Here is a 23,476-nt window from a genome sequence, read left to right as displayed (position 1 = left end):
GGCCTGTTGCTCTAGATTTCCACCTGTACTTTCTGCATCTCAATGGCTCATGGACTGTTTCTTTAAGATTCAGTATATCTCCCTCTTTATCCTAATCCCTATCTCATAGGGATGGACTTTCTTCTGGAAAGGACCAAGAAGCAAAATTTTAGGGTGTAGGTCACATGCTCTATATCACAACCATTCACCTGAGCCTTGGGATGGTGACAATAACCATCAACGACCTGTAACCAGAAGAGTGTAGCGATGTTCCAAGGTAACTTTATTTAAAAAAACTCTAGCAGGCCAGAGTTGGCTGTGGGGAGGAAGAGCCTATACTTGAGTGACCTCCGGTTAGTTTATCAGAAACTAGGCAAAACGTTTCAAAGTAGAGAATGGAGCCTGTGAGGGTTACATGCACGGTAAGGGCTGGTGGTGGGAAATTCCCAGGAGGGCAGACTTGGAAGTGATATAGCCTCACCATGAGTCTCACCATAGTGGTCCAGGGTGGGGCCGAAAGAGGAGAGGGCAGCAGAGGACAAACCCTCGCAGCTCAACTCAGTTCACAGCTATGTAAAGCCAGTCTTATGTAAAGAATTGTGATTTTTTTTTTTTGCAAAAATATGCTTTTTTAAAAATACCTGCAGCCAAGAACATCTTCTTGTCTTTCTTTGTACCCTTAACATCCCAAGCATAGGTTAGACTATTGCTTGAAGAACCTCCTGGCTCTGGTAGTTTAATCACTGGTACCAACAATTCAACGCTTTCCTCACTGACATTCTAAATGCTGGGGGGTAATTCCAGCTACCTGTTATAATGCCTCTATCTCCTGGCCCATTGGATGAGAGACACAGGATGATTATATAACAGTGGGTACTTGCTAGGCCTGACAGGCCACTTGGTCCACAGATTGGGCACTCAATAGCATTTATTATTGGGACTAAAACAATTAGTGTGGGTGTAGCACGCTTATTCTGATGATCTTTGCTTGCTGAGAAAGCAGTTCAACTCATCCGCTCTGGACATTGCTCGTGTGTTATGTATCAGAGCTGAATGGGATGCAGTAGGAGTAAATTTTCTCTCTTGAGGTTCTTCTTGACTTCCCTCTCCATTCCCATCCTTTATCCCATTCTTAGAACCGTTGGGGGTTTTTCACTTTTCATTTTTGTTTTGTTTTGCTTTGTTTTTTGCTGTATTTGACCTGCTCCCATCTAACTTTCTTTCACCTTTGAAAGAAAAGAGCATTTAAAGCAAAAAAAAAAAAAAAAAACAACTCTACACTATAGACATTCAAACCTGACTAACTGGTGTGTTTAAACAGATTTGTGGAGTGCTAGGCTTTGTGCCATATCAACCTGGTTCTTGTTCTAATGGAGTTTACAGTCAAATTGCAAAGACAGACCATTAAAAAGTCACAACAGCATGGCAAAGACTATAGGAAGTACAGGGAGCCCACAGTCTGTCTAGGGTGCAGGGGTCTGTAAAGCCCTGCAGAGCTGGTCAGAGGCCCTTGACACCCTTTCTTGAAACATTCTTGTTGCAGGAGTGTTCATCAAGAATGTTGGACGGGGGGTGTGGAGGGTGTCAGCTCTCTCAAGGAGGTGCTTGGGGTTCACCTGGCCTCTGCACAGGAAATTAACTCCTAGCCTTTCTTCTAGATCCTGGACAACTTGGGTCTGGGGTCCTCTGGACCACCCATCCCACCTTCCGCCTTGTTCTCTGTCATCTCCTACCCTGTGAAGAGGCTGCCCATCGCCCCCACGGACATCCTGAAACACTTTGTGTTTGTGATTCCACCAACGGATGAGCTCTCCCTGACAGACGAAAAGAAAGAAGTGGATGTAGAATCTGAACTTGGCACCAGCACCATCTCTACGAAGGTAAAGCATCTGCTGCTGGTCCTCCTGCCTTGGCAGGGCTTCAGAGGGCAGAAGGAAGGTCGCCACCCTGATGTGGCCAAAACCTGACCCTCCCTCTCCCCTCTGCCATCCTGTGCAAACCTCCCCAGGCTGCACCTTCCCTGCACATGACTCACTCTGCTTCCCAAGAGGAGGCCGAAAACGATGGCTTCTCACCTTCCAACCTTTCCAGTCCCCAGGGGAGGGTCTAAGGAACTGGTCACATCACGCTGAAGCTCAGCTGCAAGAAAAAAGCAAAACTAGCTCTTTTAAAAAGATACAAAGAATATATTACAAAGCTAAGGTGATTCACATAGTGCATAAAAATACAAGGATCCACAGATGTCAGTTCAGGGAACACAGCCAGGAAAAGAATTGGTTATTAAAGAGATTAAGATAGGAAGATTGGATATTTTGAGTAAAGTTACTTTTTATCTCCTTACCTAACACTCTAGTAAAATAAATTCTAGTTGGACTAAAAATAGATGTAATCAAAATAGAATCATGTAAAAATAGGAGAAAGTTATGTGCAATTATTAGAATAAATCATAAAGGGAAATAAAGTTGAGCAATAATATGCCATCAAAATCATAAAGGGTGTTTTTTATACCTAAAAAACACTGACCCAAAATTTTAATCTCTCCACACATGCTCCCACAAACCATGTACCTCTGCAAAAAGAACAAATAAATTACCTGTAGACTCTGCCTCACTCAGAGGCCATAGAGATCACCCCAACTTTAACATAAAAGTAAGTGGGAAATCGGCACCCAAGGCCAGCTGCATGGGTGAGTATATGCATCTCACCAGAGTACAGCATCCATAGTGAAATTCCACATAAAAAAGACAAAGAGGAAAAATCTGTCCCCATCATCAGAGGCCACCACTGCACCAACCTCTTATTCTGAAAATTGTTCAGGTAAAGAAAAGAATGAAGCAACTTTAACCTGTCACTTTAGTCGGAACGCTAGTTCTGCAAATGACAAAGGAAAGCTTTTCATTTGAGAAAAAAATAGCATCTCAAAATTGTAGAAATAATGGTAGAATTAGGAAATCACTACTTTACTATCCCCAGTAAAATAATTGATTAAGGATCATCAATGGAAATGATGGGAAAGCAGTGAGCAGAAAGGTTGCTGGAGGATAAGACACACCAGCCAAGACATCATCACACAGGTGAGGGCCAACTGCAAAGGGACACTGTTCTTTACAGCGAACAGATGGGGCAGCACCATCCTAGCCAGGTGAACAGGTTGTGCGTCTATAACCAGGGATCAGCCTGCCATTATGTGTCCCTAGTGTCAATGCATGAAGTGCCTGTACCATCTATGAGTCAAATCAAGCTTTTAAGCCTAACTTTCAATTTAAAGGAAATACAAGGAGGAAAGGAGTAAGTTCAGTGGCACTGTGAGAAAAGTCAGAAAAATTCAGAGTATGGAATATGCCGTAAGAACATAGATATGGTCTCTTCAAAGAGTCAGTGCGCTTGGGACAAGGTAGGAGGCTGGAGATTAAAAGATCCTAAACTTCAGGTTCAATCTCTAGCACAAAAACAAAAACAAAAAAAAAAAAAGATACTAAGTAGATATAATACCAAAAACAATATAGGAACTGTTTTAGTCAGCTTTTTCAGTGCTGTGATTAAAGGACCCTTCCAGAACAACTATAGAGGAGGAAAATTTATTTGAGGGCTCATGGGTTCACAGTTCCATAGAAGGCCGGCTCCATTTCCTGGGGCTGGAGGTGAGGCTGAACGTCATGGTGGGACTGTGTGGTGGAAGGAGGAAACTCACATCATGATCAGAAAGCAAAGAGAGACTCGACTTGTCAGACACAAACATATACCCAAAGTCATGCCCCAATTCCTGCCTCCTCCAACCACACCCCACCACTTCAGTTACCACCAGTTAATCCCTATCAGGGGATTAAATCATTGTTTGGGTTAAGGCTCTTACAACCCAATCATTTCTCCTCTGAACTTTCTTGCATTGTCTCACATGTGAGCTTTTGGGGGACACCTCACATCCAAACCATAACAGGAACAAATGGTTATGAAAAGAAATGCCTGGGACAAATAGGAAATCTTTAACATGAGGCCGTGTACGGAATGATAGTATGGAATTGTTGTTCACTTTCTTAGGTGTTGTGACAGTCTTGTGTTAGTCTAGGGCAAGTCGCTGCTCTGAGGCACAGTCTAAATAGAGGCAGAGTTACCATCTGCAGCTCACCTTCATTGGTTTCGAGGGAAAAACAATGAATGAAAAAAGATAAATAAATATTAACAGCCAGGTGCAGTGGTGCACACCTGTAATCCCAGCAGCTCAGGAAGCTGAGGCAGAAAGATCTCGAGTTCAAAGCCAGCCTCAGCAAAAGCAAGGCACTAAGCAACTCAGTGAGCCCCCGTCTCTAAATAAAAGACAAAATAGGGCTGGGGTTGTGGCTCAGTGATCGAGTACCCCTGAGTTCGATCCCCAGTACCAAAAATAAATAGATAGATAGATAGATAAATAGATAAATCAATAAATTACCAACTATTAAAACTAGTTTATTACTGTACTAGGCCTTCAACTTTGAAAGTTTTCTAAAATAAAAAGGTAGAAATGATAAATAAAAGGCCAAAAATAAAAAAAAAAATCAGTCAAGAAACATGAAAATACCCCTAGAAAAATAGAAACTTCTTATTAAACATGACATAGCAAACGTGTTTATTCTTCTACTTCCCAAAAATAGTAAGAGATTTTTTAAAAGATCATAAATCCTAAAAACAAAGAGAAGGGGAAAGGAGATGATAGGGACTAAAATGTGCCAACAAAATACTGGAGATGAGATGTCGAGTGGACAGGGCGACTGGCCTCAGGACGCCAGGGAAGCTGGAAGCCCTGCTGGCTGTGGCGGGGTGAGTACTGCCCGGAGCTGAGATCCTGCTCCCACACACTCCCTGCCAACTTCAGGTTTCCTCTGGGGTTTCCCTCCTCTTCAGGGAGCATGGCCTTGTCACTGGCAGGCAGACTGGACCCCACCTTTGCAGCAGCACCACTGCCCCAGTCTGCAAACGCGTTTGGGGACTCTCTGCCTTTGCTGGCGTGTGCCTGAGATGTGGACTTAAGACCCTGTGCTCATGTTCAATGAAGGTCCAGGAGGAGCAGCCCACCTCCTCTAAGGGGGGAAGACAAAAAACGAAAGAAAAACCAGAACAAACCCGTGAGACTCAGAAGGAAAAACGTCGCACAGCCCTCAACAGGAAGGGCCTTCCGGGGGGGCCTGCTGGAATCATCACTCCCCTGACCGACATAGACCAGAACAGCTTCAGCGGGCAGCACTCTCAGGAGAAGTTCATCAGGTGGGCCTCCCAGCTACCCGAGGGATGGGGATGCCGAAGCCCCACACTGAGGGTGCGGCCATCACAGCACCAGAGGGGAGCAGGGCTGTGCTGGCTGTGGGGCCCTGTGACCCGCGGTGCTAACTGCAGCAGGACAGGGCCCCTCCCAGGTAGCTCTCCTACCCTCTCTTGCCAGAAGGAAGCTTTCTCACTTTAAAGCCTGTGTGGTCATTTCAGGCTGAATCACTTCCGGTGGATCGTGCCAGCCAATGGGGAGGTGACATTACGAGTGCACTTCTCTTCTAATGATCTTGGGAACTTTGACCAAACCTTTAATTTTGAGATACTCGGAACCCGCCGCCAATACCAGCTCTATTGCCGAGGTGTCTGCACTTACCCATACATTTGCCAAGACCCAAAGTAAGTGTCTTTTATTTCAAAAGAAAAGCTGGAGAGGTCCATTTTAGTTCTCCTCCATGGCACTTCACACAAGGCAGCTCTTAATAACAACGTGGAATTGAGACAGCATTCCCGACCCTCTTGTTGTCTAAGCCTTCAGGGTCTCACACATTGACCGAGAGCATCGGAGATGCCCTGATGCCACAGGGTCATTCCAGACTGAGGCACATCAAGCGTAAAAGGGGAGGGCAAATTAGTTCATTTATTTAATTGTTAAGAAAATTTAAACTGATTTCATATTTGCTCTAGAGTTTTTCATCTTATAATGCAAACATGCATGCAAATCTCCATGGGCCAGATTTTTTCTGTGCAGTTTACGGACCACATAGAGGCACCTGGCTGAGCAAGCTCGCAGGGCTACTCCCCTGGAGATAAGGGACCTTTATATATGTCCATCCAGAGGAGCTTTTTTGCAATTCTCATCAAAGGGCCCCATTGAACCAAGGAACTCAGAATAGCCACCGGAACTAGTTTTCCATAAAGATTCTTGGGAATTTCTCTAGTTGGACTCACTGGAACAGAATGTCCAGTTCAGCTCTATCATCAGCCCTTATTATGGCAGATACCACTGGAATCTTTTTTCTGAAGTTCAAACCTTACTTTCCTCCCTTGGGGTGGGAGGGTGGAAAGAAAGCCTTGACAAAGTTTCTCAATTACCAGTACGGTCTTCAGACTCTTGGGCCCTTTGTAGAACAGGGAACGCTAGGTTCTGCACACATCAAGTGGTGGTGTTGAACTTCAGTTCAAGCAGCTCACCTTATTTCTTCCTCCCCTGTGTTCAGAGTGGTATTCCCTCAGCTGAAGAAGGACATGAAACCAAATGAGGTCATCTTTAAGAAGTATGTTACGAGCTTGGGGAAGTTTTGCTTTGGACCACTCCTTTGTGGAAAATCAAGAGATAAGTAAGTCTTCCCTTATTTCAAAACAGATTTCAGACTCCTGGGTTGGGCTTACAAATAGTACAAGAAGATTTTTTATGTAGACATAGCTTTAACTGATGCTGCCTCAGTTAGAACCAAATCGCAAATCAGGGGAACTGGGTTATGCTTAAACACCCAGTTCTGATTGAACACCACTTTCCCAAATGAGAAATTCTGAGAGAGCACCAGGTTTTGAAGGGTAGGATCAAGAGTTTGCTTTTGGATCTGTCAAGTTTGAGGTGCTTGGAAGATATCTCTAGAAGCCACATAAAGCAGAGAATAGGATAGATGATTTGGATTGTCAAAGGAGAGCTCAATCTTCAAGACAGCAAAAGCCATAGGCATAGGTGAGATGGCCTAAGAAGAGAGCATATTAGCAGAGAAGGACCAAAGATGGAACCCCAGAGAACTTCACCATGCACAAAAGGAGCCACAAAGGAGATAAGAAAGGGGGCCAGAAGTATTAGGAGAGACCAGGAAAGGGTGGGTCATGGATCCTTGAGAAGAGAGAAGGGTCATTTATGCTGAATGCACAGAGAAGACAGAAAGATGAAGGCATAGACATTCACAGCATTTAACAACATGGAGATCACCAAGGCCTGTAGTAAGAGTACTTTTGGGGGACTTTTGAGAGTGAACCCAAGTTAAGTAGGATAAGGAATCAGTGAACAGTGAAAGAAGGAAGACAGGGTGTGAAGGAAACTCTGGAATAACTTGGCTGTGAGAGGAGATGGGAGAGAGTCAAGGTGGAGAGAGAGAGAGATGAGACTAGGGAAGTCTGGTTATGGACTTTTGTTCTCCTGGTGGCTGTCTGCAGAGGGTAGGCAGGCAGGAACAAGCTGGAGTTTCAGTGGAAGGTCATGTCCCTCAATGACATAGCTCCCTAAGACAGCACAACCGAATAGGGGATGCTGGCCTTTGCCAGGAGGAGGCACCATCATCTCATAGTAGGAAGGATAAAGGTGAGATGGCTCTGGGAGAAAGGGTGGTCACAGATTTGGTGAGAATGGTGAGGAGATTCCTATGCGACTGTGTCTATTTTCAACATAACGAATGATGTGAGGTTGCCCTCCCAAGAGTAAAGAAAGTGGAGGAAGTTTTAAAATGTTGAGGAAATGGAGAAGATAAGAAGATAAGAAAAGCATTTTTGTGGAAAGAGAGAGCAGATTAGAGAAATAGATTAAAATTTTCAGGGGCCTAGTTATAATGAATTTGTAATGATACTAGTTTTTGTTTTGTTTTGTTTTGTTTTGTTTTGTTTTTAGTTTATGCACATTTCTTATATAGGCAAGGAGGTGAGATGGGAAATGAAACTTAACTCTCCATTCAGTCGGTTATTTGCTGTGGCAAGTAAAGAGCATTGGTTTTGTGCTTCCTTGGTGGAGCTGAGGGAACATTTTTGCCCTCTATTCCCTTTTTACCTCTGGTTTACTTCCTGAGATGCCGGACTAGGAAGAGAAGGTGAAGAGGGTTTACTGATGATAGAGAGGGCATTCAAGGCCCAGTGGGAGGATTTGGGAAGGTTGATGAGCCTGACATAGAGAAGTCCAGGAGTGGGAATCAGGGGAATTCTGACTATTCATGTGTTTGAGGCAGCATTGACATTAGCCAGGATGTTGAGCCAGACAACAGTAGTCTAGGAAGAATATGATTATAGTGGTCCAAAACAAAGCCCAGTGCAAATGGCACTGTTCAATAATACCTCAATGTATTTTTCTGCAAAATTAAGATATTATAGCACCCACCTCACAGATTTTGGGAAACTGAACTGGGTAATGCACATGAAACCTTTCAGCTCAGTGCTGGGTAGTGGTGATGATCAGTTAGATGCAGGGCACTGCCCCTTTTGCAGTTATTCACACAGAGAACTCTCTCTTTCTCTCTCTGACACCGATTTGGTTTCTGTCATTCTCTCCAGCCATCTTCCATGATAGCCTGCCCCAATAGTTTGACAGCCGTTTTTTTTTTTTTTCCTGGTCTATGCTCTGATCTGATGATGTACATCTTTATTTCTTGAACCCTCTCTTATGGTTCCTTTCCTGCTCCTTACCATTAGCATAACATCTTCCAGTGGCCAGGGTACTCAACTCTTTGGATCGCTCCTTAAAACACAAAGGCACAGAAACAGCCTGGTAACAGTAAATAAAACCAGATGAATCCATGCCAACACAATAACATTCTGTGAGGGTGTGGTAAAAGGAGGTGAGTGAGGTTACCTCTAAGACAGAAGTGAAATAGCAAGTGACTCAAATAATAATCTCTCCTGGGGACATAAGCACATGGAAGGGTAGATCAGCATATTTCTCAGAATTCTTTACAATAATAACCATTGTTTGATGGGCATTTGATCTCTCCAGCTCTCCTAAAAGCTTCAAGTATACAATCTCACTTAATATTCAGCAGTCTTAAGAGGCATTATCATCCCATCTCAGAGATCAGGATTCCAAGGCTTAGGGGGCACCTGATTGCAGCACAGTATTCTCAAAGCAAGCGTGCACAGCAGAGCTTGTGTTCTCAGCCACCATGCCACTGCCCCAGCAGGCCACACTGTCCTTTTGAGTTGTCTTGCGCTACACAGGCTCCTCCTCCACCTGAATTCTCATTCCATCCTCACAAACTCATCCCCATTCCTGTTTGTTTCCAGATACAAGTCATCCTTGTTCCCAGGCAACATGGAGATCCTGACCATCCTGAATAGTTCCCCAATGGTGGTGGAGGCGTTCTTCTGTTTTCAGAATGATATCAAAGCAAGCACCTACTTTCTGGAGCCTGTCAACATGACTCTGAAACCCAATGAGAAACAGGTAGAATCACCTAGATAAAGTCCACCATGACAAGGCTTTCTTGGGAAGTTTGAGGCATTGGCATCCTCAGTATAAACATACTTTCTTTTGACTCTTCTGTCAGATGCTAAATGTGTGGGCCTACCCTACTTCGGTTGGCACCATCGAAGACAGCATTGTCTGCTGCATCAAGGAGAACCCAGAACCAGCTGTCTTCAAATTAACCTGCCAGGGGATCCGTCCAGAACTCGAGCTAGACCCCAGGCAAATACATTTTGACCGGCTCTTGCTTCACAGGTCAGAGCTCTAAATGATGCCAAGACTGGAATGGAATTTTTTAAACATTTAGTTCTAGAGTGGTCAACTCATCCTAATTTACTCTGGACTTTCCTGGCTTCAGCACTGAAAGTCCTGTGTCCTGGGAAACTCCTTGATCCTGTGCAAATCAGAATGGCCAGAAACCCTATTTAGGTCACAGGGTAACTTGGGTTCAGTAGATAGGCTTCAACAAAATCCCCCTAAGATGAACTGAACTCCCTTAAGATCAACTGACAAAGTATGTCCATATTTCCATTTTTCTCAGAAGGACTAGTTTTTTTCCACCTTCTCAAGGTGGTCCATTACCTAAATACAAATCTTCGCTCAAGAAATTAGGGCTCAAACAGAGAACACTAGAGCAAATCTAGAACTTACATCTTCATTCATTAGAATTGTATTATTCTAAGTAAAAAATGTTTATTCCTGGGAAAGATAATATTGTTGTGTATCCTGCATTACTTGGTGAAGACCAAGGAATACTGTTGAAGTATTCCTGATAAATATTTCATTTTCCTGATAACTATTGACTGTTGAACTAAATAATAACTGAAGTGACAAAAAGTACTTTTCTTTTTTTTTTTTTTTTTTTTTTTTTTCAGTGCTGGGGATCGAACCCAGGGCCTTGTGCTTGCAAGGCAAGCACTCTACCGACTGAGCTATCTCCCCAGCCCCAAAAAGTACTTTTCTAATCCCCAAAGAGAAGTCCATATTAGAGGCAATTCTGACTGTCAAATAGGTAGCCTAAATCATGGTCCAAGATTGGCAGTTTATCTGTGACTGTGAGGCCATCAATTAATTTCTCTATGTTTCAGTTTCTTCATAGCTCACATGAGATTAACAATAATTACTATTACATTTTAGTAATATAGCATTATTATCAGGTAATTGCAGCCAATTGCCTCAGTGTCTCCCTCTTAAAAAGGATGATTATTAGGTAATATTCAGAAACCAAATGACAGTCTTAATTGTGACAACTCTGAGTGGATAAGAGTTTTCTGCCAACCACCTAACCAGCCTAGTGCAGAATCCTACCTGAAACTCCACTATTAGTGATTTTAGGTTTACACATTGCAAAGCCCCACCCCTTTAAGGCATATTGCCCTTTTGAAGTATAAAAGTTGATCTTACTGCTGAGAGTGAAGCTTCAACAGAAAGGCAAGCAGGAAGGGCAGATGGTCAAAATAGGGCCCTATCTTCTAGAAAAGAATGAGGAAAGAGAATGCTGCTTTTTCTGGATAAATCAGAAATGCTTGGCTTTGATTCAGTCCTTTTCTGTGGGTTTTGGGGGCACACCTGTCACAGTGTTGAGGGAATCATCTCAGTCAGGTGTTTCTAGTCTGGTAAATAGAAAAAGCAGGTAAACAACTAAGAACAACTCATTACATAATACAAAGCAAACCATTTTAGGCATATTAAAGTCCAGCAATCAATAGAAACTGACCCAAAGATAACCAGAACATTGCAATTAGCAAACACAATGACATTAAATCAACTATTATAAATATGTTCAAGTTCATGGTGAAACATGGGCTCTATGAATGAATAGATTGAGAATCTCATCAGAGGAATGGAAACAATTGTTTAAAAGCACAAAGTGAATATTTTAGATTTGTAAAGTACAATGTGTGAACTGAAAAGTTTACAGAATGAGCTAATCAGCTGATGGAACAGCAAAAGAAAGAATCAATGAATTTTAAGATAAATTCAATATAATTATTCAATTTACAGATAGAGAGAAAAATAGAAAACATAACCAGGATCCCAGTAAATGGTGGGTCAAGCAGTCTAAAATTTTTATAATTGGAGTCTCAGAAGGAAAAGAAAGAGATAATGGGGCAAAAAAAATTGAAAAGTAGATGAAACTTCCTCATATTTTCATGGAAAAGCATAAACTTCACAGTTCTAAGAAGTTCAGCCAACTCTAAGATGGGTAAATATAGTTATAGCCAAGTCTTGCCTCTAAATCTGTGACTTTGGAGCCATCAATTAACCTAAGCTTCCGTTTCTTTAGGGGTCACTTGGGGTTAATAATATCAACTTCATCTACTTCCCATGATAGATTAGTAACCAGAAAAGAAAACCAAGCCACAGCAAAGTATAGAACAGTTCCTTAAAATCAGATAAAGAGACGATCTTAAAAGCAGCCAAGGGAAGAGATACATTATGACTGACTTCTCAAAGATGGAAGCTGGCAGACAATGGAATAACAATTTTTAAAATGTTATTTTCAAAGAAAATATTATCAAGCCAAAAATCTATAACAAACATATCCTTTAAAAGTGAAAAGTAAACATGTTTCTGGGTAAATAAAATTGAGATCATTTGCCGCCACCATTCCTGTATTGCCAGAAGTTCTAAAGGAAGTTTTTCAAGTTGGAATAAAAATGACATCAGAGAAACTCAGAGCTAAAGGAAGTAATGAAGAATACTGAAAATTTTAAATATGTGACTAAATATAAAACATTTTACTTTTCTTGATTTAATTAAAAGACAATTTAATGACAAAAATCTTAACACTGTATTGTAGGACTTACAAAGTACATAGATAAAAATGTGTATGTAGATATAGATGTGCATCAATAATACCACATACAATGTGTGGTGAGGATTAAAGAAATTGATACTATTGCAAGGATCTACCATTTCATATTAAAAGGCATAATATTAATTCCAAGTAGACTCTGAAAATTGAGAAATTAAATATATATACCTGTATAAAAATAAATATATGATAATCACTAGAGCAACCAGTAAAATAAAAATAATGCAAAGCAGTTTAGCTAAAAGAAAGGATTAGATTAGTAAATCAGACCCACAGAAACAAGAGATCCTGTCTGGTATCAAGTTTTTCTAGCAATTTCAAAGATTCAAACAATCCAAAGTTTCAGATGAAGAATAAAAATGTCTGGGACACCTCTCATGACTCCCCAGGTCTTTCCTTTTCACATCAGGCCTATACTTTCTGACCCAAATTAACAACTCAAACTAGAAGTGAGGTTTTGGGATAACTTCTGTCAGTAGGAATAATTAATTATGAAATGTGTAATTGTGTATGTTAGGTGGTCACCTAGCTTATGTGACATTGTCCAGGGAGTCCATTTCCATAAAGACAGATTCCAAATTTATTTACACAAGCAATCCTAAACCAGGAACATCTGCTCATATTCCAAACATAAGGATTATTTTCCTAGAAAATGTCATTGGTCCATTTACCATGGGATCCAGCTAACAGGTTTACAAGGAGATTAGAGCTGGTTGCCTGTCTTCTTTCTTTTCCCAGGATCATCTCCTCAGGAAAGAAATGGATCAGAAACCAGCAGTATACCTAAAAGTCACCCCAGCAGTATACCTAAAGATCAATTAAAATAGTGTATTAAACCAAAGAAAATAAAACAAAAGAATACAGGCAAGAAGGAAGAAAGAAATGAAAGCAGAGAGACAAAAGAAAATACCATACAGAACAGATTGAGATGTTGAGAAATGTTGCCACTGTTAAAAAGGGATACATTTAACAATGGTAAAAAAGATAAATTCATAAAGCAGACATAATTATCAAGAATGTGTGTATATGGGGTGGGGTTGTAGCTCAGCGGTAAAGCACTTGCCTAGCACATGTGAGGCTCTGGGTTCTATCCTCAGCGCTACATAAAAATAAATAAGAGAGAGATATTGTGTCCATCTACAACCAAAAAGTACATTAAAAAGAAGTATGTGTACCTAAAACAGAGCATCAAAACACTTGAGGCAAATAGAGCTAAGGGGACAATTAGGTAATTCCATAATCATGGTTGGAAACATGAATACCCTTCTCTGAAAGACTAAGAGAAAAACTAGTCGAAAAGATCAGCACAGAAAAAAAAACATCTAAACAACACTATTAATTACCTTGACCTAATTAAAATTTAAGTAACACTACACCCATCAACTAATTTATTTCAAGCATCCCTAGACCATAAGCAATAGAGCACAGAGCCATAAAACATGTCTCATTAAATTTCAGTTGATCAAAACCTAATATGTTTTCTGACCACCATATATTTAAATTGTAATCAGAAGGAGCTACGAATATAGAAAGGGAGACTAAAATGTACCTTGTGGTATTGAATTGGAATTGAAGTTCTCAGTATGAAGTCATGATTTTTAATGCACAGATACACACACACACACACACACACACACACACACACACACACACACACTTCCTAGCTCTCTCAGTGCAAGGAGTACACCAACATCCAGATCCTGGTTTCTACCATCATTCTCCCCCAAACAGGGGCTCCATGGGAAAAGATGTCTTCCCAGGCTAGGGCAGGAAAGTACAGGAAGCATCAGATGAGCTGGAAACTTTTTCTTGCACCAGAAGGTAAAGAAGTACTTAAAGAATCATGGAGATACAGCAGAAGGGCGGAGGAGCCAACTCAAAGGAACTCTGACCAGCTACCTATGAGACAATTTGAGTGTCAAGACAAATAATGATGGTAATGGATTGTAGCGTATCAACTAAGACTCATGAAGCTACTACTATAAATAAGTAGATGAATAAATAAATATATGACAGAGAGTGGAATGTTCTTGACAACAGAATACCAACTAATAAACATGGGAAGATTGCTGAAGTTAGATAACAATCAGTGAATGCTTAAACTAGTGGGTGGATGTTTGACCAGGAATAGGATATTTGCATAGTCTCAAAGTATCTCCCCACAAACTACCTATTACTTATAAAGGAAAAAGTAGTAAACTGACAATGGAGAAATCTGGTGGGCATTATCTTAACCAAGTCATCAAACTTATCATCACTAATATTAAGACAAACTGATATCAGGGGACTCCTAATAAGATGCACTGAGGATACACATTAGCAACTTTGCAGTACCTGCCAAAAATGAGTATCCTAGATCCAAACATGAAGAAGCATCACATAAACTCAAATTAAGAAACAGCCTACAAAGGCCAGTTGAGGTAGCACACTCCTGTAATCCCAGAGACTCAGGAGGCTGAGGCAAGGGGATTGCAAGTTCAAGGCCAGCATCAACAACGTAGTGAGACCCTGTCTCAAAATAAAACATGGAAAGGGCTGGGATGTAGCTCAGTGGTACATCACCCCTGGGTTCAATTCCTAGTGTGGCAGCTGGGAAGAGGAGGGGAGGGGAAGGGAGGAGAGGAGAGGGGGAGGGGGAGGGGAGAGAGAGAGAGGGGGAGAGAGGGGGAGAGAGAGACAGAGAGAGACAGAGAGAGAGAGAGAGAGAGAGAGAGAGAGAGAGAGAGAGAGAGAGAGAGAGAGACTACAAATAAACTGGCTCTTTGCTCTTCAAAATGCCAGTGTCAAGAAATACAAAGAAAGGCAAAAGAAAGTTTCCAAATTAAAGGAATCTAAAGAGATTTGACAAGTAAATACAATACCTGACCCTAGATTGACTGGGAAAAAATATAAACAGCTATAAAATATTATTAGAACAAGGATAAAATTTGAATATGGACTATGGATTAAGTAACCATCTTATATCAACTTCAGATCCTCTTGGTTTAATAAATGTTCTTGTCTTTAGGAAATATATACATTGTATAAAGATAAGGGAACACATTTATTTCCAATTTTTAATTTCAGAGGGTTCTGACAAAAATAATATGGATGTGAGAGTGAGAATGTGAACGCAAAGCAAAGAGTGTAAAATGAAAACCACTGGTGAATCTGGGTAAAGGGTAGAGAGCAATTCTTACAGGGTTTTCTGTGAGTTTTGACTTGGGATAATTGGGCTGATTTATACATGAAAAAAAAAATTAAAGCCATGCAAATTAACACAGCCCCATAAGCTAAGAGACTTACATAAAATGAGCAGGAAAAAAGAGATTAAGGAAATTTTTAAACACCTACACTAAAAAAGAAAAACAGTGATTTTTAAAAATTCATTTTAAACTGACATTTCTTTTGGTCTCTGCAGAAAAGAATCCAAGGTAGTTCTTCTCCACAATGTCACGCCCCTGTCTGTGGCCTGGCGGATTACCAGCCTGGAGCACCTGGGTGACGACTTCTCCGTGTCCATGATGCAGGGCACCATCCCACCCAAGGGGAAGTACAGCCTGCACGTGCACTTCCAGCCCTCCAAGCCTGTCAACCTCAAGAAGGCCATTCGGTTGGAGGTGAGGCATCACACAGCCATGTGCTCGGGTACCAAACTACATGCATGTTGAGTATACACACAAAAGACGGGTCTCCCTGTTGCATGCCCCCATTTGATCCTTGACTGGTATCCCCAGCCCACAATATCTTGCTCTGCACACAACTGCAGGCTCCATAAATGCGGTACTGCCCAGAGTTGATTTCTTACTGCTAAGAGCAGAGTACTCAATCAATGTGGAATGAATGAGTGGATGGAGTTACCATTGCCAGGTGAGCATTAGAGTCCCAATTCCATACCCCAAGCCCAGTCACCTGTCAGATTCCTATCTCAGCAAACACCTGGGAATCATCCTTAATCCCCCATTTCTCCTGACAGATCCCCGCTCCAATCCGACTCTGTCCCTCAGTGTATCTCCTTCTACCCACTTCTCTGTCTGCACTGCTGCCACCACCCTCATCCCGGCCACTTATGGCATCTCGCCTAGACTGCAGCAGAGGCTTCCTAACTTATCTCCCTCTTGGAATTCCAGAATGTCCAGAGGTATCTTTACAACATCCTTTAGATACCCACTCCTACCTTCCTAAAGCATTTCACTGGCTTCCCACTGCAGTAAGAATAAAGCCCTGTGTCCTCACCTGCTCCTGAGACCTGACCTGACTTGGGCCACATCTTGCTCCACCCTGGCCCTTGTTCATTGGCTCCCATCTTGATGTCTAAGCTCTTTCCTGCCTCAGACCCTGACATTGCTGCAACTTTGATGGGATTCTGTTCCTGTGCTCTGCGGGGAGTTGACACCTGCTCTAAGGTCTGAACACTGCTGCTTCAGCTGGGCTTCCCTTATCATCCCACCGAGGGAATCCCCAGCATGTATCCTTCAGATGGTGGTGACCCCTATCTGACATTACTCTATTTCTTTCTCTGTTTTGTTATATGAATTCCATCAGGGCAGAATCTCCCCTGACTTATTCCCCATCTGTGTTGGTTTTCAAGGGTTCCTGTAACAATTTGCCACAAACTGGGTGACTTGGAAGGACAGACCTTACTCTCTCACAGTTTTGAAGACTGGAAATCAGAAATGAAGATGTCCGCAGGGTGGTGCTCCCTCTGCGGGTCTAGGGAGGGATCCTTCCTCACCTCCTCCAGCCTCTGGTGTCTGCTGGTGCTTCTCAGCTGTGACTGCGTAGCTCTAATCTTGCCCCTATCTTCACAAGGCCTTCTCCTGTCTGTCTTCTCCTGTCCTCTCTTATAAGGATAGTCGACCCTCTGTATCCATGGCTTCTGCATCCATGGATTCAACCAACTATGTTTGAAAACATTTGGAGAAAAATTTGTGTATGTACTGAACATAGACAGAACTTTTCTCTTGTCATTATTCCCTAATCTCTGTAGTATAACAACTATTTATACTGCATTTACATCATACTAGGTATTATCAGTAATTTACACATGATTTCAAATATATGGGAGAATTTTTAGGTTTTATACAAATGCTACAGCCTTTTATATAAGGGACATGTACACTATGTATGTTCACAGATTTTGTCATCTGCGAATGACAGAAGTGGAGAGTGGTCCTAAAAGCAATCCTCTGTGGATACCAAGGGACAATGTCACTAAGTTTAAGATCCAGATTATTCAGGATGACCTCATCTTGAGATCTTTGACTTAATTTCATCTGCAAAGACCTCTCCTTTTTTTCCAAATAAAGTCATGTTAACAGGTCCCAGGATTAAGAAGACATACCTTTGGGGAAGTCATCCTTCTGTCTGCCTTGCCATCATATTGCCAGTGTCTCACACAGGCCTGGGAGTAGTGGATGCTCAGTAGAATCTGATAAATGAATGAATGTCATTGACTTTTAATTCTCAGTTTAGTCTGTGGCTTTCAAAGGGTAACTTCTCTATGAATACCTCCAGGGATGGAAAACCTCCTGCCATTCCAACAGCCTGATCTCCCTTTAAACAGATGTGCTAATTCTTCCTCAAGTTGAGCTCCAGTTTCTCTCTATAACTTACATAAATTAATTCTCTTTCTACCTTTTGGAGCCAGTCAGTGGATCTACTACTCCTCTCCTAACCCCTTCCTGTGACAGCTTTTCAGATCATTGAGAACAGGCATTGACAGATTCATTCAATCCCCAAAAATACACGAAGCCCAGCAGTGATTGTCAACATTTTTATCAGGTCTCTGTGCAGGCCACATGCCAGTGTAAGAGCCCGGTGTCCCCTGGCTGTGTCAGCTTTATCCTGTAGTTGCTGGGTCATGGGGAGTCCAGGGACTCCCATGACCAGGGGGTGCAGGAGGCAGCAGTAAGGACTTTAGAAAGGTTATGTCAGCTTTTCACCAAGTGGTACAGAAACACTTCTGTATCCTTATGACTCTTGTGACCGACCATCCCTGTGTATCCCAGCCAAATAGCAGCTGGATCAGGGCCCAGTGCAAGGCAGAGTGGGTCTCCCTTGCACCCTCCAACCTCTAGAAAAGAAAATGCCTTACTTTCTCATCCCTTTGGAAAATAGTCTGGCAGATTGGCTTTATTTGTGTAACTCTTAAATTCCTTCCTGTTGTCCTCAATTGCACAATTTAATCTTACTTCCCCCAGTGGAGAAGCAAAGCAATCAGAATGCTCAGGGAACTGGATATCTATCAGATGACGCCCTGAGTGCACTCTGTCGTCCCCCTCACAGCTCTGTCAGGGTGAGCAGCGAAAAGAAGGAGGCAAAACTCAGGGCGATCCAGTTTGCTCAGTGCAATGTCGGCAATGTGTGTTGAAAGAAAAGATGAAAATTCTGATTTAAAACCTGAGTTTGGGGACAGTCCTCAACTTCCCCTTGGCACGCAAAGCACACAGAATGGCAAGCTGGCCAGTTAGTTTACCAGTTGGAGGCTTCCACAGGGAGCAGGTGGTCTGCATGCAGATGCAGGAACTCTGCCTATCACCCAGAAGCTCTCTCCCTGGCAGCTGAACCCTCGTTCACTTCCTGGTTAGTCTCTGGGGTCGATGGCAGGTGGGGCTGACAGCCTGCCACAGGTCAGAGGCTCCTTAGGACAATGAGAGAGGGATTCCCAACAGGTAAGGCAATAGCAGGGTCAGTGAGCAACTGGAGCCCATGGGTATAATGGTGACCATGTTCACACCAATAAAACACTTGAAGTTTCCAATAGAGAAACATTAAACACTCTTATTTGATATAAAAATCTAGCCCTTTTCCATAGTTTGAGAACAGAATCATTCAGATTTCTTTTTTCTTTTGGACTAGCAATTGAACCCAGGGGCATTTAACCACTGAGCTACATTCCCAGTCCATTGTTTATATTTTATGATGAGAACAAGCCTTAATAAGTTGCTGAGGCTGAGACTGAGGCTGGCTTTGAACTCCTGATCCTCCTACCTTACCCTCCCAGGCCACTGGGATTACAGGTGTGGCGTAATTCAGATCTCTAAGTGACAGGATGACAAAACATGGAGGCCTTCCATAGCAAGTCCTGGGAAATGCTCTTCTGGTTTATTTGATTTAAAAGTTCCAGAAGGCACCTTCCTGCAATGTCCTCTCAGCCCAAACTACAGTAATGTAGCCATGATAATCCAGTTAACTTAAACATCACAAGAGGGCAGGTAAAGACAGAGCTCCCCATCCCTGCATTGTTGACACCAGAATTATCCAGAGAGTGTTTTGAAAGGACTTGTCCTACCACATGCTTAGGGACAATGAAAGACTGGTTAAATACATCTCAAGGCCATCCCCGCCCATCTCCCCTTCGGGATTCCCATTTACATAGCCAGGCTCTCAGCACCTCGCATGTCTTTCTTTTACTGAAAACTGTCTCTTATTCCAACAGGTTTTAGATGCAGAAAATCTTGTTGGTGTTGTTCAGATTGAAAACATTCTGATCTTTGCAGAAGCATATGACATTGCCTTGGACATCACCTTCCCCAAAGGTCTGTTGAGCCCTTCGAGGAAAATATGTTTGGAAGTTATCTTTTTCTATGTGGCATAGTCCCGTGTAGAGGAAAGCTGTTGGGTTGTTAGTATCCTGGTGGTCTTTGGTGCCAGAGGGGACAGTTCTGGATAATTGGTAAAGCATGTCCTGAGCAATGTTAGCAACGTTACTACAAATTCTAATTTCTCCAACCGCAGGTAGCAAGGAGGAGGAGTCATAAATATAAAATTTGCAGAACTCTTTTCTGAGCACTTTGCAGTAAACACATCTCTTCCTGTCCACATTAGTTTTCTATTACTGCCACAACAGAGTGACCACAAACTCCTGGTTTCAGATAACACAAATTTATTATCTTACAGTTATGAGGTCAAAAGTTCAAAATGGGTCTCACTAAGCTGTTATCAAGGTATCAACTGGGCTGTGTCCCTGGAAACTCTAGTAAGAATCTATTTCCTAAGCTTATGCAGCTTCCAGAGGCTGCCCACATTCCTCAACTCATGTCCCCTTCTTAACTCTTCAGTTCCAGCAGTGTTAAGCCAAGTCCTTCTCAGGCTGCCATCTTTCTTGTTCCCCCACTTCTGCAATGCTCTTCTACTTTTAAGGACCTGTGTGATTACACTGTGCCACAATGTTAATCTCTATATTCTGAAGATAGTTGATTAGTAGCCTTTATTACATCTGCTACCTTATTCCCCTTCACCATGGAAAGTAGCATGTTCCCAGATTCCAGGGATCAGGACGGATATCTTGGGAAAGAGGAGTATTGTTCTGCACACCATGCTGTCTAATGCCTGAGTTATGTCTCTCCCTCAAGCATGGAATTCTCCGTCATCCCTCCTCTCTCTGCTAAATCTCTTAACAAGATTCAGAGAACATTTATAGAATACTGGAACTACACCTTACCCTGGACATCATTAGTCCTATGTGCAAAGATCTCTACTGCAGCATTATTTATAATCGTGAGAAGTTGTAGGGAACCTAAGAGCCTATGAATAATGGAATGATGTTCCTGTAGGAGTAAACTCGTCAATTATGACACAGCCATGACACAGAAGTTCATGCAGCCTCTAGGATCGCATCTGAGGAGTTTGACTAATTTGGGGAAATGCTTATGATGTAATGCTAAGTAAAACAACACAAATGTATGCGTAATATCACAACTCTGTAAGTTGTATAAAATTTTTTAAAATACTTAAGTTTTAGCTGATGGTAGACATGAAGAGACAGTGCACTAGGGTGGAATCCAGAAGGAGGTGCCCAGATGAACTGAGGGCAAGGACAGCACCAATTCTTTGTTTGCCAAGGCTCATCACCATGGTTTCCCATGTGAATTTCAGTGGGAAGTTCCCCTGCTCTGGCTCCCATGCCCACTCACCCCGACCTGGGTCCCTACCTCTCTGCAGGTGCTGAAGGAGGCCTCGACTTTGGGACCGTGAGGGTCATGGAGGAGACAAAGCAGCCCCTTCAACTGAAAAACCGTGGGAAATATGAGATCATGTTCAGGTAATCTGAACCACATTGGATATGTGGCCATCATGTACACGCGCGGCAAGAAGGGTATTGTCTAGGAATTTTTTTTTTTTTAAAGTGAATCAAGGAAATTGGAAGAACCATCTCTGCTTTTTGCCTCCATTGGCTTCAAATGAATGGAATTCCAACATGAGAGCAGAGATATTTACACTTAACTCTGCAGTTTAAAAGGGACCTTCAGGGCCTCTGAGTGCACCTGGATCCACAAGGGTCTGGGGATGGAGGAGGGAAGAGAATGGGAGAGGGAGATCTGGGCAGGAGTCCTGAGGATGGAGTCTAGAGCCTGGCTTCAAGCTGTCCTACCTGACTTCCAGCTCTGATCTGCTCTGCGGGGTAGACCTTTACCTAAGATTTCATGTGAAGGTGGGTTTTTCCAACTTTTTCAAAGTTTTAAGAACCACTGTACTATCGAATCCAAATACTGGCTTGGTAGAATACAGCTCCAGGCTGTGCTCATCCCCTGAGATTGGGTAGGGCAGGTCTCAGAGAAGAAAGGTGGCTTGGGGTGGGCGAAAGGAAAGAGGTCGCTCAGGCAGGTCATGCTGTCTTCCCTGGCAGTGCCAGCACTCAAGCCAGGCAACGGCTATGGAAAGGTATCCTTCTCCCAGAGGAACTCACATCTGTCAGAAGGACTTCCCCTTGCAGAATTGGGAGAATTCAGCATGTTCATGATCATTTCATTTCAGCTAAAATAACACTGAAAGTAGAGAGGTCCAGCCTCAGTACACCATTCATTAGAAGCAGTGAAACTGCAAACTGGATTTAATGAATATAAATCAAAGACAAACAAACCTAGAGGAAAGCCTTTGTCAGCTTGGAATTAGTACAGGATGGCTCTTGCTTGATTATCAGTTCCAGATTAGATCATGACAGGGACTTTAGCTCTGCTCTTTTATATTGCATGGAACAGAGTCGCCCTTTGATTGGAAAGATGATCAGGATCCATTGAATATGCAATCTCACCACATGTCCCTTGTGGGCAAGGGAAAGTGTTCCTGTAGGAGGGATGGGCTGTCTGTGAAATAAAAGCTATGAAATTTATTTATCAGAAATAACAACAGAAGACAGAATTATCTTAAAGGCGGGGACATGACCGTTTGAGCCATCCATAAGGGTCTGGCTCTAACAAAGAAGGAGCCCACACTTGGTTTATTTATAGCAGTACAGATCTAAAGTACAGATCTAAAGTACTGGTAGGAGCTTCTTTGAGAAAAACAAGATGGGGGGTGGAGGTAAGGAAGCCATTGGGCTCTAGCAGGTCACTCCCACATAGAGGGCTTGCATTTGAACTTCAGCAGTGAACCAACGCAGGATTACCACATGACTCAAGCAGTTCCTGAGGCCAGATCTTCCTGTTTAATAGCTCAACCAAGCTTGGTTTGCATACAAGCCATGGGTGGCTTCCTGCAATGCAGGGAATAGAAAACAGAGGCACTGCGCATGAGGCAATTGAGCCAGTTGGTCCCTGAAGCATGGGGTGACAGTCAGACCCCCACAGCAACTCCAGGTGTCCCACTTCCACCTAAGTTCCTTGTATCTGTCCAGTCCCTGCACCATTGTTCTAGTCAGCTCCTCTCTGTGGTCCTCGCCTCATCCCTGTTGGGCCATGGACTTTACTCTCTGTTCCTCTGTTGCATGACTTCTGCCTCTGCCTTCTCCCCCTAGGTCCCCTGGCTTCCATCTGTGTGTGCTGTGTCCACTCTAAAAGAGAGAAGTAAAAAGAGACAAAGACAGACAGGAAGGAGAAGAGAGTTAATTTAGCTGATATTTTCCAATAGCAAGTGTTCCTATTAAACAGAGATCTCCTGCAAGGGCACCTATTGACCATGGGAGAAAGGATAGCACTCTTTGCCTCATGCATCAATCCCTGGTCCAGTCGATCCTGTAATCTACTGCACAAAGCACAGTCGACATTCCTGGCATAGCAGTTAAACAGGGCCAAAGACATGACAGGGTCCTTAGCAGCCTATATTCTCCTCTCTAGTATTTTCAGTTTCCTGGTAATGACTTAAACTGACTCTCTATACTGTCTTCCAGCTTTACTGTGGACTCCGTAGGGATTTCTTCCGTCAATATGAATTCCTTGATCACAGTCCAACCCAAAAAGGGCTCACTGACTGCATCAGAAAAGCCCACAAATGTCCAAGTGTTCTTTCGGGCCAGAAGGGAAGTGAAGGTCGAGCACCAGCCCATTCTGCGCTGTCAG

At 42.7% G+C, this 23,476-nt stretch overlaps 1 protein-coding gene across 8 annotated transcripts in view; it reads left to right on the top strand.

Moving 5' to 3' along the window:
• Positions 1-23,476, top strand: part of HYDIN (HYDIN axonemal central pair apparatus protein) — a 427,212-nt gene that overhangs the window by 319,170 nt on the left and 84,566 nt on the right. For all 8 annotated transcript variants that reach the window (XM_079117081.1, XM_079117080.1, XM_079117074.1 and 5 more), the window contains 10 exons: positions 1,638-1,859; positions 5,009-5,217; positions 5,434-5,616; positions 6,438-6,557; positions 9,220-9,379; positions 9,483-9,655; positions 15,619-15,817; positions 19,639-19,738; positions 21,144-21,243; positions 23,308-23,476. In XM_079117081.1, coding sequence (XP_078973207.1) covers positions 1,638-1,859; positions 5,009-5,217; positions 5,434-5,616; positions 6,438-6,557; positions 9,220-9,379; positions 9,483-9,655; positions 15,619-15,817; positions 19,639-19,738; positions 21,144-21,243; positions 23,308-23,476 — 1,635 coding nt within the window. The remainder of the gene's footprint in view (positions 1-1,637; positions 1,860-5,008; positions 5,218-5,433; positions 5,617-6,437; positions 6,558-9,219; positions 9,380-9,482; positions 9,656-15,618; positions 15,818-19,638; positions 19,739-21,143; positions 21,244-23,307) is intronic.

Source organism: Sciurus vulgaris, assembly GCF_902686455.1.
Source record: "Sciurus vulgaris genome assembly, chromosome: 17".
Taxonomy (NCBI): Eukaryota; Metazoa; Chordata; class Mammalia; order Rodentia; family Sciuridae; genus Sciurus; species Sciurus vulgaris.
The sequence above is the reverse complement of the archived record's forward strand: the minus strand, read 5'-3'. Positions and strand labels throughout refer to the sequence as shown.